Here is a 10,717-nt window from a genome sequence, read left to right on the forward strand (position 1 = left end):
CCAGACAAGCTAGGGAGGAACCAGCCTGGCAGTAGGGAGGGGTGGCTGCTCCAAGCTCAGCCCCAAGCAGGGTGGGGCTAACATGACACTGTCCTAGGGTGGAGCCTGGAGAAAAACCTTGGCCTCTCAGACTCGGGCATCCCCTGGTGGCCAAATGGCCCCAAATGGAAGATAAACTTTGGAGGACAGTAAGGAAAACTCACCATCCATCACAACTGTTTTCTCCCCTATATCCTCACCCTCTCCCACCCCCCCCCCCCACACACACAATCACAAGACACATCCCCAGAGGTTTTCTCCTTTTTTAATCAATGACCAACTTATCCAGCTTTGGAAATCTGGACAAATGGACAAAGAGGGGGCTGAGAGGAGGCCTGGTCCAGTGTCTATGGGTCTCTGAGTGAGTCTGTGTCAGCATGTGGGCCCCAGCTGGGCCTGTCCATGGGATGGGCATAGCAGTTTCCTGAGTAAGAGCCGGCCCTACCCTAAGGGCAGCACACCAGCCCAGAAAGAAATCCAGGCCCCCCAGGTTCGGCCTGTTTTCAAGGCCCTCAGGACAGTCAATAAATAGGTTAGATTCTGAGGCAGGCCTGGGAGGAGGGGGTGTACAAAGGGCAGGATCAGCTGCCCAGGGATCCCAGTGATTCCCAGGCACTCTCCTGTCCTTCTCTAACAAGGGAGAAAATAAATAGACCTTTGACTCAGGAACAGGGGTGTTGGAGCAGGGGAATCCTCCCCTTGAAGTTAGTAATTAAGTCTTATGTTAAAAACAAACCAGCCCCAGCCCCTACCAGCATCTACAAAATCTACAGGATGTGTGGAGGGCCAGCCTGCACGGGGTACATAGTACCCAGCCCTGCAGGGTCCTGGAGGAGGTCTCATGTCTGTTCTGCAGCTCCTGGGGCTCCTTCCTCCTTTGGGGGTGGCTCCAGGAAAATTGGGGTAACTGATGGTGGCTTCTTCACTCTGGGAAGATAAGAAGAGAAATGTACAGGAAAGAAGTCATTAGCTATCTCCCCCAGACCCACTGGGCCCACCTTTCTCAGGGCAGAAAAGGGCCACTCACGAGTAGGGAGAGGCTGGGACTCCCACCACCAGGAAGTGGTTCTTCTTCCGAAACAATCTCCACAGGCCCCGGTGGTTGCCACGCACATCCAGGTCCCAGATATGGAGGCACTGGTGGAGTTGGGGTGGGGACAGAGACATGGGTCAGAGAACTGGGGGGGGCAGCTGCTGAGGACCTTTGGCCCAGCCTCCAGACTTCAGCAGCTGCCTCCATTTGCAAGAGGTAGCATCTTCTGGTATATGGATTTGGACAGGGAGTTTGGAAGAGAGGCTCTAAGGGTAAGAAGAGAAAGTTCTGAGGTTGAAGATTCCAGAACAAAGGCTCCCTGTATCTTAGGGCAGTGTATGTGTGTGGGGAGGGGTGCTCTGGGGTGGGTGTGGTGATGTTGGAGCACCTTGGCAAGCTGGGTCCAGGTGGTGAAGTCATCATCTTTCTCCATTTGGATAAAGGCCACGTAGGTGTGGCCCTCCGTGTCTGGCAGGAAAGAGTCTTCACAGGGGTTCCTGCTGTGGTCCAGAACCTCCGCCTCGCTGCATGGGGTTGGGAGAGTCAGGCCAAGATAGGGTATGAGGTGTGTGTCACACAGGGCCCTGTGCTTGGTCTAATGCTGTGTTGTTGCCATCTTGAAATTCTTAATAATTTCTGAACTAAGGGCCCCAATTTTCATTTTGCACAGGGCCTTGCAAGTTACGGGACAAGATCCCCAGTATTTGACTCTTCACTCTCTGCCACACACTCCAAGAGCCCTAGGCCATACCTCAGTAGCCTGTGAATTTCCACTTCATAGGCTTCTTTCTTCAGACTGAAGGGGAGGGAAAAATGGGTCAGGGAGGGGCAGGCCCTCAGTTCCCATGGGTAGCACTGAGCAGGGCAAGGGGTCACATGGGATTGGGAGCAGCAGGGCTGGGTAAACACACAGGGATTGGAAGGGACTTTCAGGAACTGGTTATCGAGTCTCCTAGACAATATCCTCCCCCTTGCCCTGCTGTCAGCCCTCACCTGTCCACGTTCCTGAGCTGGACACCTGGAACCGTGTTGAACTTGTGCTTCTTGAAGTAGGCCTCCTGGAGTGGGTGTGAGGGTAAAATCAGGGACTCACATTGTCTGGCCCACCACTGCTCTCTGACCCACCACATATCTACGAGACGAACATATGAAGTCCTGGACCTATAAAGGGTCCTCTCATTTCCTCCTGTCTTCCCCATTCTCTTCGCAGCATCCTTGGCAAGCTCTTACTAACTTTCATTTGGGCTCCACCATTGCCGGAGAGCTCATGCCCCCGTGGGCAGCTCACACTACTGTCCTGTGAACCAGTTCCTATCTCCAGTGGTTCTCCCTGGGCCTACTATTCTAGAGCCACAGAAGCCAGGAATAGGCTCTGCAGGGGGTAATGGACAAAGGGACAGGCTGGGCTGGGAGGGAGGATGCTGCTGTGACTCAGGTAGTGAGTGACCTCAGTAGTTGCCTGCCCCTCTCTGGGAGACGAATGGGGCTTTTATATTAGCCAGTCTGAGTATCCTTCTGGCTTCCAGGAACATGCAAGCTGGCTGCTATCCATTCCTGTGGACTGGGCTGACCCAAGGCCTCCCTTGCTGTGACTAGACAGTGGCCCTCTGGACACAGAGATGGGGTGTGGGGTCCTGGGGACCTTCTTGCTCTTCTCAGGCGGAGGGATGGGCCCCAGCACTTGTAAGGACAGGAGAGGGCAGAACTTACAGGGCTGGACCAGTGCTTCGAGGCAGAAATACCCTCCCCACACCCACAGTCTAGTGCTAAGAATAGTAAAAATAAAAATAATACCAGCTAACCCTTACATAATGGTTACAATTCAAAGAATTTTACATATATTAACTCATTTAAACCCCATAACTCTATGAGGGAGTAGTATTTCTATCCTCATTTTAGAGATACAGAAATTGAGGCAAAAAGGGGATAGTTACTTCCACGAGGTTACATGGCTTACAAGTGGCAGAGTTGGGAGTGCTCTTGACCATCATGCCATCCAGTGTCCCACCCCTTGCCTGCCACTCACGTGGAAGTAGCCGTTCATGTTGAGGCCAACGATGCCAAAGTGGTAGGACCGGGAAACGTCGGGGATGATGCACTCTCGGCCCCGGCGTTGCTCAGGCATCCGCATCCACATGTCCCAGTCCCAGAGCTGGCGGGAGTGGAAGATTATAAAGGTTAAGATGTCTTAAGCTGGGAGGGGACTCCAGCCCACTTACCCTATCCTTCTGAGTACCTTTTCCGGTGTGGGCCACTTGGGCTCAAGCTCCTCCTTGTACAGGGATTTCCTGAGCACCCAACCCAACCCAGGCATGGTCTCCACACGGTACAGTAGTGCTGGGTCCTCAGCTGTATGTTCATACCCCTGGGGGCAGGGAGCTGTATTAGCTTGTGGCCTCAAGAAACCCGCCTCCCAACCCCTGGCCACCCAGCCTACCTGGTCATTCCAGGCAGAGATGCAGTACAGGCTGTCATCCTCCTCCAGTAGGTGGATGGATTGGCTCAGGAAACTGAGAGAGCCAAGGTCCAAGAGTCGAGAAAGGGGCAAGGACAAACCCAGTCACGCAGTGAAGCTGGAAGAGCTGGGACTCAGGAGTCAACCCCCAAATCTCTGCTGTTTCCATTCATCCTTCTACCTTTTGCTCCAGCCCCAGCACCCACCATCCTGCCTCTGCTCAGGCTTTCTCCCATTTTGAGCTCACTTCCTCCAGAAAGCTCCCAAGACACCCTGCTGCTTTCTCTCCTAGAGACCCAGGGACCTCACCTGAAACCTAGAAACCTCCCTCACCTGAAAAAATCCACGGCAATGTCCAGGTCCTCTTCCAGGACCACAGCAAACTTGGCCTCCTATGAGAGGGGGACATCATGATCCTTGGGGGGCCTCTCCACCCTGTGGTCTCCTCCACCCATACCCCACTTCTTTCAGGTAGCCCTGCCCCTGTTTTCCAGATCAAGATGAGGCCCAGTGGAAGGAAGGGCTTGCTACATTACAGGACTAGACCTTATGCCCGTTTCCCCTCCCAAGGCCCAAGAGTTGTATCCTTGGTACTCACCGGAAACAGGTTGAATGTGGCAGTGAGGCTGGCCTTGTAGTGCTGGGAGGGAAGTGGGAATAGGGCATGTGAGCTCTGGGGTAGAGGGTGGGGCCAGGGGTCTGCCCCTTCCATCCTTGCCTAGGCCGTACCTGAGACACGCGGGCATTCTTGATGCTGATGGGAGTGTGCTGGATGCCCCTCAGACCGAACAGCGCCACCACATCCATCGGTTCCTGGGGGCATGCCCACCGGTCACCATGTGAGGCCACTTTCCCCTGACTACTTCTGCAGGACAAGCCCTTCCCCTTTCACAGCCCTTGCCAGTCCCCAGCAATCACTGCCACTGGAAATTAAGGTACTCAGTCACCCGCAGCCCTGTGCTGTGCTCTGCCCGAGGACCCCCAAGCCCCACTTACCTCATAGTAGCCGTCGATGAAAACTGTTATCATCTGGGGAGACACCCCCTGGGCTGAGAGCAGAGAGCGCAGCATCCTGGGGAGCCCAGGGATGGGTTAGGGCCTCTTTGTGCCCGCTACCTCAGGGCTCCCCTGTGTTTATAGAAGGGCCCAGATTCCCCGAGCTTATCCCTATAGGTGAATGGGCCTAGAATCTGTTGCCTTTCTGCCCACCTCAAGAGTTCCTCCTACAGGTAGATGAGTGAGGCACCCTCCCACTTGCTAAGCACCCTCCTGTTCAGTGCTGGGTACAGCCCACTCTCAGGCTCACCTGTACAGGTAATTGGGTCTGTTCCCTGCAATAACAGCCACGGGCACATTGAGGACTTTGTTGTCTGGGAGCTGTGAGAGAGACAGCTTTTAGCTCTTGCCTTATTCCTCTTTCCAATTGGGATCCCCACCAAGGGAAGAGTTCTTGGGAGGGGCTGGGGGCAAATCCAGAGTAGACCGGGACGGCGCAGAGGGTCTTCCCTCTTCTGACTTCTCTATAATCTCAGCCCAACGCCAATCCTGGGTCTTGTTCACATGGCCTGCCCCTTTCCCTCTACCCCCAGTATAAATACCCCTCAGTATAAATCCTCAGCTCCTGGTTCCTTCCCTAAGATAGGGAGAACCCAACCTGGAACTTTCCTGGGTTTCCCTTGCTAAGCCGGGAAGGAGTCCAAACCTTCCTGCCAAAGGCACCACTCACTGGGTCAGGGCTGAACTCGATGGGTGTGGGGTCCTTGCAGCTGCACACACTCCCATAGCCCTCAACTTTGCTGCAGAAGCGCCGGCGGCGACGGTTCAGCTCTGTGTCTGCCCAGTGGCACTCTGCCTCTGCGAGAGGACGGAGGCATGAGGTCAGTGTGGCTTGAAGAGCCCCCAGCACACAGTCAAGGGAATAAAGTCCCCATAAAGAGGCTCTAAATGTTGCTCCCCCACCCCCGCCCCTGGCTCAGGCTCAGCCCCAGAGACCAGGCCCCACAAACCCCACCTTCAGCTGAGCTCAGCGGCACATCTGTCTTCAACAGGACTGGGTCCCCCCAGGAAGAGAGGGCAGGTGACTTAGAATGTTTCTCCCCGAGGACAGGACCTGGTGGAAGGCAGGAATGAGGGGTCATGGGGGCCCAGACTCCAGTTTGGGGGCATCTTCCCATCTCCCTGCCCACTTTCATTCCACTGCTGCCACTGGCTCCTATTTGCCCCCTACTCCACCCCACCTACTGGGGTTCTGCGCCTCCCAGGCCCTTGATACTACAGAGTGGATGGCCTCTGACCTCCTTTTCGTCCCACGAAGGCCCAGGTGTCCCTCCAGCCCAGGGCAGGGCCAGCCTGGCTGCCCAGGCTCCGCAGCAGAGCCTTGGCTGTGTCCTTGAGGTGGAAGGAGCCCTCATCCTGGGGGAACGGAGAAGGCGGTCAGTCTGACTGGCATGGTTCCAGCAAACCTGGCCTCACAGAGCACCAACTATGTTCCAAGCACTACCAAAGCCTTGACTTAAATTAGCTCATTAAATTATCACAACAACCTCTGTGATTACTCTCTTTCACAGATAAGAAAACTGAAGGGTTAGAGAGATTCTGAGAATCACCCAAGGTTACCTGGCTAATCAGTCCTTCCTACAATCCCACACAATCTGCACCTCTGCTCCCTGCTACCTCTGCCTTCTTTTCCCACCAGTCTCCCCTCCTCCCTTATTCTGCTCCAGCTCCACTGGCATCTTTGCTGCTCCTCAAGCATGCCAAGCACTCCCCACTCTGGGGCCTCTGTACTTGCCATTCTTTCCACCTAGAATGCTCTCCCTCCGGATGTCCACCTGGCTCACTTCTCACTTCCTCCAGCTTTCTGCTTCCAACTTATCTTACAGAGGGCTTCCCTTTCTAAAGTGCAGCCCCATCATTCTGTCTCCCTTACTTTATTTTGTTCTTCATATAAGTTACCATATCCTGACATTACACATTTATTTATCTGGCTGTTGTCTGTTGATCTGCCCCTGCTGGAATGTAAGCTCCACAGGGCAGGGACTCTCTTGCTTCCCATTGTATCTCCAACACCCAGAGCAGTACCTGGCATACAGTAGGTGCTCAATAACTATTTGCTGAATTAACAAAAATGACAAGGCTAAGATTAGAATCTAAGTCACCTTCCTCCAGAGGATCTTCCCACTATGCCATATTAGGGGTGGGGAACCCAGGGCCATGAGCAGGGTTGGAGCCAGATGCATAGGGGATGGGCCAGGGCAGAACCACTGACCTTGACGGTGCAGATGAGCACTCGGCCGGGCGCCACCATGTTGAGGAACAGCACCATGGCCTCATCCTCATGAGGTGAGTATGTGTCAAACACTCGCTTTGCCATCACGTGGCCCTGGCAGGGAACACACCTCTCATGAGTTAGTGTCACTAGCAAGGAGAACCCAGCTTCGGCCCTCTGGGTCCTCGACCACTGGAAGCTCACCGTGGCCTGGTTGAGGACGATGACATGGATGCCGCGACCTTGCTCCCGGGCCTCATCCTCCAGTACCTACATGGTAGCAGAGATAACGTCCAACTCTTCACTCAGGCATTCAAGGAGTCTCTGTCTCATGGGCACTTAAAACACCAGCTGCACGAAACCTCCCCTCCTGCCTACGCCTCTGTTCACACAGTTCTCTTCCGATTCAGTTTGAAGGCCACCTCTTCCAGAAAGCCTCCACAGCACCCCCATCAGAAGAGATCTCATCTTTCAACAACTCCCTCTCTGGGACTTTCCTGGTTCTTAGAGCCCTTCACTGTCTCTGCTTCATCCTAGAAGTATCACAGTCTCCATCACACTGAGACCCTTGAGGTTGGGCCAGGTCTGATTACCTCCAGGTCCCCAGTGTCCAGCATAAGGCTGAGGCCAAAGAAGGCTGTAGGACTGGTTATGAAATCAATCGGTCAATCAATTAACTGCCTACTAAGATGAATGATCACTTTTGAGATCCCACTACATGTACAACATTTCACATACTTTATGTCTAATCCTGACCAGTAGAAATTATTAGTCCTAGTCTGTAGATAAGGAAGTAAAGGCCCGGCACGGTGGCTCATGCTTGTAATCCTAGCACTCTGGGAGGTTGAGGTGGGCTGACTGCTCAAGGTCAGGAGTTCGAAACCAGCCTGAGCAAGAGCGAGACCCTGTCTCTACTAGAAACAGAAAGAAATTAATTGGCCAACTAATACATATAGAAAAAAATCAGCCGAGCATGGTGGCGCATGCCTGTAGTCCCAGCTACTTGGGAGGCTGAGGCAGCAGGATTGCTTTAGCCCAGGAGATTGAGGTTGCTGTGAGCTAGGCTGACGCCATGGCACTCACTCTAGCCTGGGCAACAAAGCAAGACTCTGTCTCAAAAAAAAAAAAAAAAAAGGAAGTGAGGGCTCCAAAGTCACACCACTAGGAATTGGCAGAGTTGCAGTTCCCACTTTGGGCAGTAGACCCTGCAGCCAGTGGACCATGCCCTGAGAAGAATGAGTGACAGTACACCAGACTCCAGCCTACTCACCGTGGTGCCATCCACTGCCACATATACTTTGCTGCGGCTCGAGTACACCTCCACATCCAGGACCCGCTGGGGACCGCTGACTCTGCGCCGTGAGGGCTCCAGGTGACCTAGGGCCTCATCTGTGGGAGTGCAACAGGTCATGGAGATGGTCTCCCCACCAGAGTCACACCCCTTGAGATCTGTCTGCCACTCGGCTGTGAGATCCAGGGTCCCCCACCCCATCCTCTGCCTGGCCCCACCATAGTCTTGCTCTGGCTCCGGGTCTTCATTGGCTTCGCCGATTGCTCGCCGGGTGTCCAGGATCAACTTAATGTTGACAATGACAGTCACCAACAGGAAAAGCACGGCCCCTGTCTGACAGGAGGGGTGGGGATTATTAAGAGGAGTACCTTTTCCAGCTCATAAAGGGTCCTCCTGAAAAGAGGGCCCTGGATGCAGTAAGGGCATAGGGAAAACCTAGGACCTGTTTCTTCCTCTGTCCGCCTCTGAACTCTTTTACTCCCTTGACTAGGGGCTACTTTCATGGCCACCTCCTCAGGGAAACTCCCCTGGCTCTTCCCCCCTCCATCGGGGCTCTCCCTACCCAGAGATCCTGTATTCTTCCATTGGAGGCCTTGATTTTCTTGGTCCCCTCCATGGTTAGTTCCTAGAGATGGAGCCAGGCCCAGAGAACCACGCTGGGGATCAGAAGACCTGAGGCCTAGTCCTCACTGTCTGACAGGTGTGTGCCCCGTGGCAAAGCCTTCCTGATCAGACTTCAGGTTTCTATCAGAAGCCTAGGAGTTTGTACTTGAGTTCCGATTCCAGAACTCTGGGTCCAAACCACTACGTGGTAGGGACATGACACACAGAAGTTTCCTCTCTAGGAACCTGCTACCCCTTCCAGCAGAGGGTGGCCAAGGTGAGTCCCAGGGCCCAGTTTAGGCTGGGATAAAGCTGGGAGGGAGCTGCTGGGAGGTTTGGAACTTCTCTATACCTGACAGAATCTCCGCAGGGTCCTCTGGTTTGTCAGTTTATACTTCCAGGTAAGATACCAGCTCCGCTTCTTCCGAGCCCCAAAGGGCTTGATGAGGGGGCTGGGCTTCCAGTCATCCATGCCGGTTTGGGGGGGGTCACCAATGTCCTGGACAGCCCATGACTTCAGGAATCTGAGGGGACCAGCGGGGTCACATGGGGTAAGATGTTCCTCCCAAAGTCTGATGCCTCCTGGGGAGCTGAGGGAGGACCTCCCAGCAACTCTTCCCTGTAGCAATCATGCTGTGTGACCTGGGGAAAGTGGCTCGACTTCTCTGAGCCTGGCAGGAAAACCTTCAGAGGGGTTGGATCACCTGGAAATTCCTCGGGACTGGGGGAACTATCTGAGTCAAGGTTGCCCAGGGCCCCAGCAGTGGAGGCCAAATAATTGGTTCTCAAGGTTCATCAGCCCCTAAAATGACCACGTCCCAGGTTTTGGTGGCTAAAAGCACAGCGACCCCCCCCTGCCCGAATCCTCCACCCTCGCCCCATCCTACGTGGCCCCGTTCCTCTCCTCCCAGGCCCGGGGCCGCCCGAGGGCTGGGGAGACCTGCCCCGGCCGTGCTACCCCTCCCGGACCCCCACCCAGAGGCACTCACGGCTCAGGGACCCCGGGCCCCGCAGGGGCCCCACTCGGGCCCGCGCTGCTCGGCCCGGCGCGCCGCGGCCTCCGCCTCCTCCATGCCGCTCGCGGCCCCGCCCCGGCCCGGCCCGGCCCGGCCCGCCCCCCAGCTTCCGCCGCCGCCGCCGCTGCGGGGTGAGAGGGCGGCGGGCGGTGCTTAGAGCGGCGGCCGCGGCGGCGGAGCGTTTGCAATACTTAGCCTCTTCTCGGCAGCTTCCCAGCCCGGCCGGCGGGTGGGCTGCCGAGAGAGAGCTGCCCGCTCCCCGGCACCGCCGATGGGTAACGCTACTCAAGTCAGAGGCCGAGCACCTTGGCCCAGGTCACACAGCATGCCGGGGTCAGAGTGGCTGCTGGCCTCGCTCCCACCTGTGCCCCGTGTAGGCATGGCGGTAACCCAAGCCTATGGCATGCACAGCCATTGGAGGCAAATGGGATTAAAATCCAGGTTCTACCACTGTTCTAAGGACTACAATGATACCTTTTTTTTTAATTTCAAGGTATTACGGTGGTACAAATATTTTTGGTTACATGGATCACTTTCACAATGTTTGAGTCATGGTTATAAGTGTGCCTGTCACCCAGATAGTGTTCATTGTACCCATTAAGTAGGTTATCGCCCATCCCCTCCTCCCTCCTCCCCCCTGCTTGATTTCTGTTGAGTTTTACTTCCCTGGGGACTTTAATGATACTTAATTCCACAACAACTCCATGAGGTAGGCACTATTATTATCCCAGTGTCACAAAGCTCAGAGAGCTGGAACTGAAACCCAGCCTGGCTCCAGATTCAGCTCTTAACCACTGCACTCTACTGGCATTAGTAATGCTTAGAAGAGTTGTGAAGTTTAAATGGGATAATAATACCTACAAAGCATTTCGCTTAACACGATGGTTCTCAAACTTTTAGCTCGCATCACAATCACCGGAAGGACTTATTAAAGCAGAGTACTGGGCCCATCTTAGAGTTTTAGATTCAGTAGTGGGGGGCAGGGCGGGATTTTGCATTTCTAACAAGTTTC

At 54.7% G+C, this 10,717-nt stretch overlaps 1 protein-coding gene across 2 annotated transcripts; it reads right to left on the bottom strand.

Moving 5' to 3' along the window:
* Positions 1–288: 288 nt before the first annotated feature.
* On the bottom strand, positions 289–9,792 carry POMGNT1 (protein O-linked mannose N-acetylglucosaminyltransferase 1 (beta 1,2-)). 2 transcript variants are annotated; one of them, XM_075997929.1, is made up of 22 exons: positions 9,679–9,792; positions 9,042–9,213; positions 8,305–8,419; positions 8,066–8,184; positions 7,000–7,065; positions 6,796–6,909; positions 5,822–5,939; positions 5,539–5,637; positions 5,254–5,381; positions 4,834–4,904; positions 4,524–4,599; positions 4,257–4,340; positions 4,126–4,167; positions 3,861–3,919; positions 3,510–3,582; positions 3,309–3,437; positions 3,099–3,224; positions 2,066–2,130; positions 1,824–1,868; positions 1,461–1,596; positions 1,067–1,176; positions 289–966 (listed from the first exon to the last, which is right to left on the bottom strand). In XM_075997929.1, exons 2-22 carry the CDS (start codon positions 9,159–9,161, stop codon positions 879–881), a joined length of 1,983 nt encoding a protein of 660 aa, XP_075854044.1. In that variant the 5' UTR covers positions 9,162–9,213; positions 9,679–9,792; the 3' UTR covers positions 289–878. The 2 variants fall into 2 exon arrangements, with proteins under 2 accessions (XP_075854044.1, XP_075854054.1); XM_075997939.1 differs by lacking the exon at positions 9,679–9,792 and having other exon boundaries at positions 738–966; positions 8,305–8,415; positions 9,042–9,112.
* Between the last annotated feature and the right edge of the window lie 925 nt (positions 9,793–10,717).

This window comes from Microcebus murinus, chromosome 2 (genome assembly GCF_040939455.1).
Source record: "Microcebus murinus isolate Inina chromosome 2, M.murinus_Inina_mat1.0, whole genome shotgun sequence".
Taxonomy (NCBI): Eukaryota; Metazoa; Chordata; class Mammalia; order Primates; family Cheirogaleidae; genus Microcebus; species Microcebus murinus.

What these genes read in the sequence shown, in the direction of transcription:
- POMGNT1 (XM_075997929.1), bottom strand. Translation starts at nt 9,161, where the DNA reads ATGGATGACTGGAAGCCCAGCCCCCTCATCAAGCCCTTTGGGGCTCGG. An exon ending in TGCTCATCTGCACCGTCAAG is followed by an intron (nt 5,940 to 6,795) that starts GTCAGTGGTTCT and finishes CCGTTCCCCCAG; the next exon opens with GATGAGGGCTCCTTCCACCT. An exon ending in AGAATGCCCGCGTGTCTCAG is followed by an intron (nt 4,168 to 4,256) that starts GTACGGCCTAGG and finishes CTTCCCTCCCAG; the next exon opens with CACTACAAGGCCAGCCTCAC.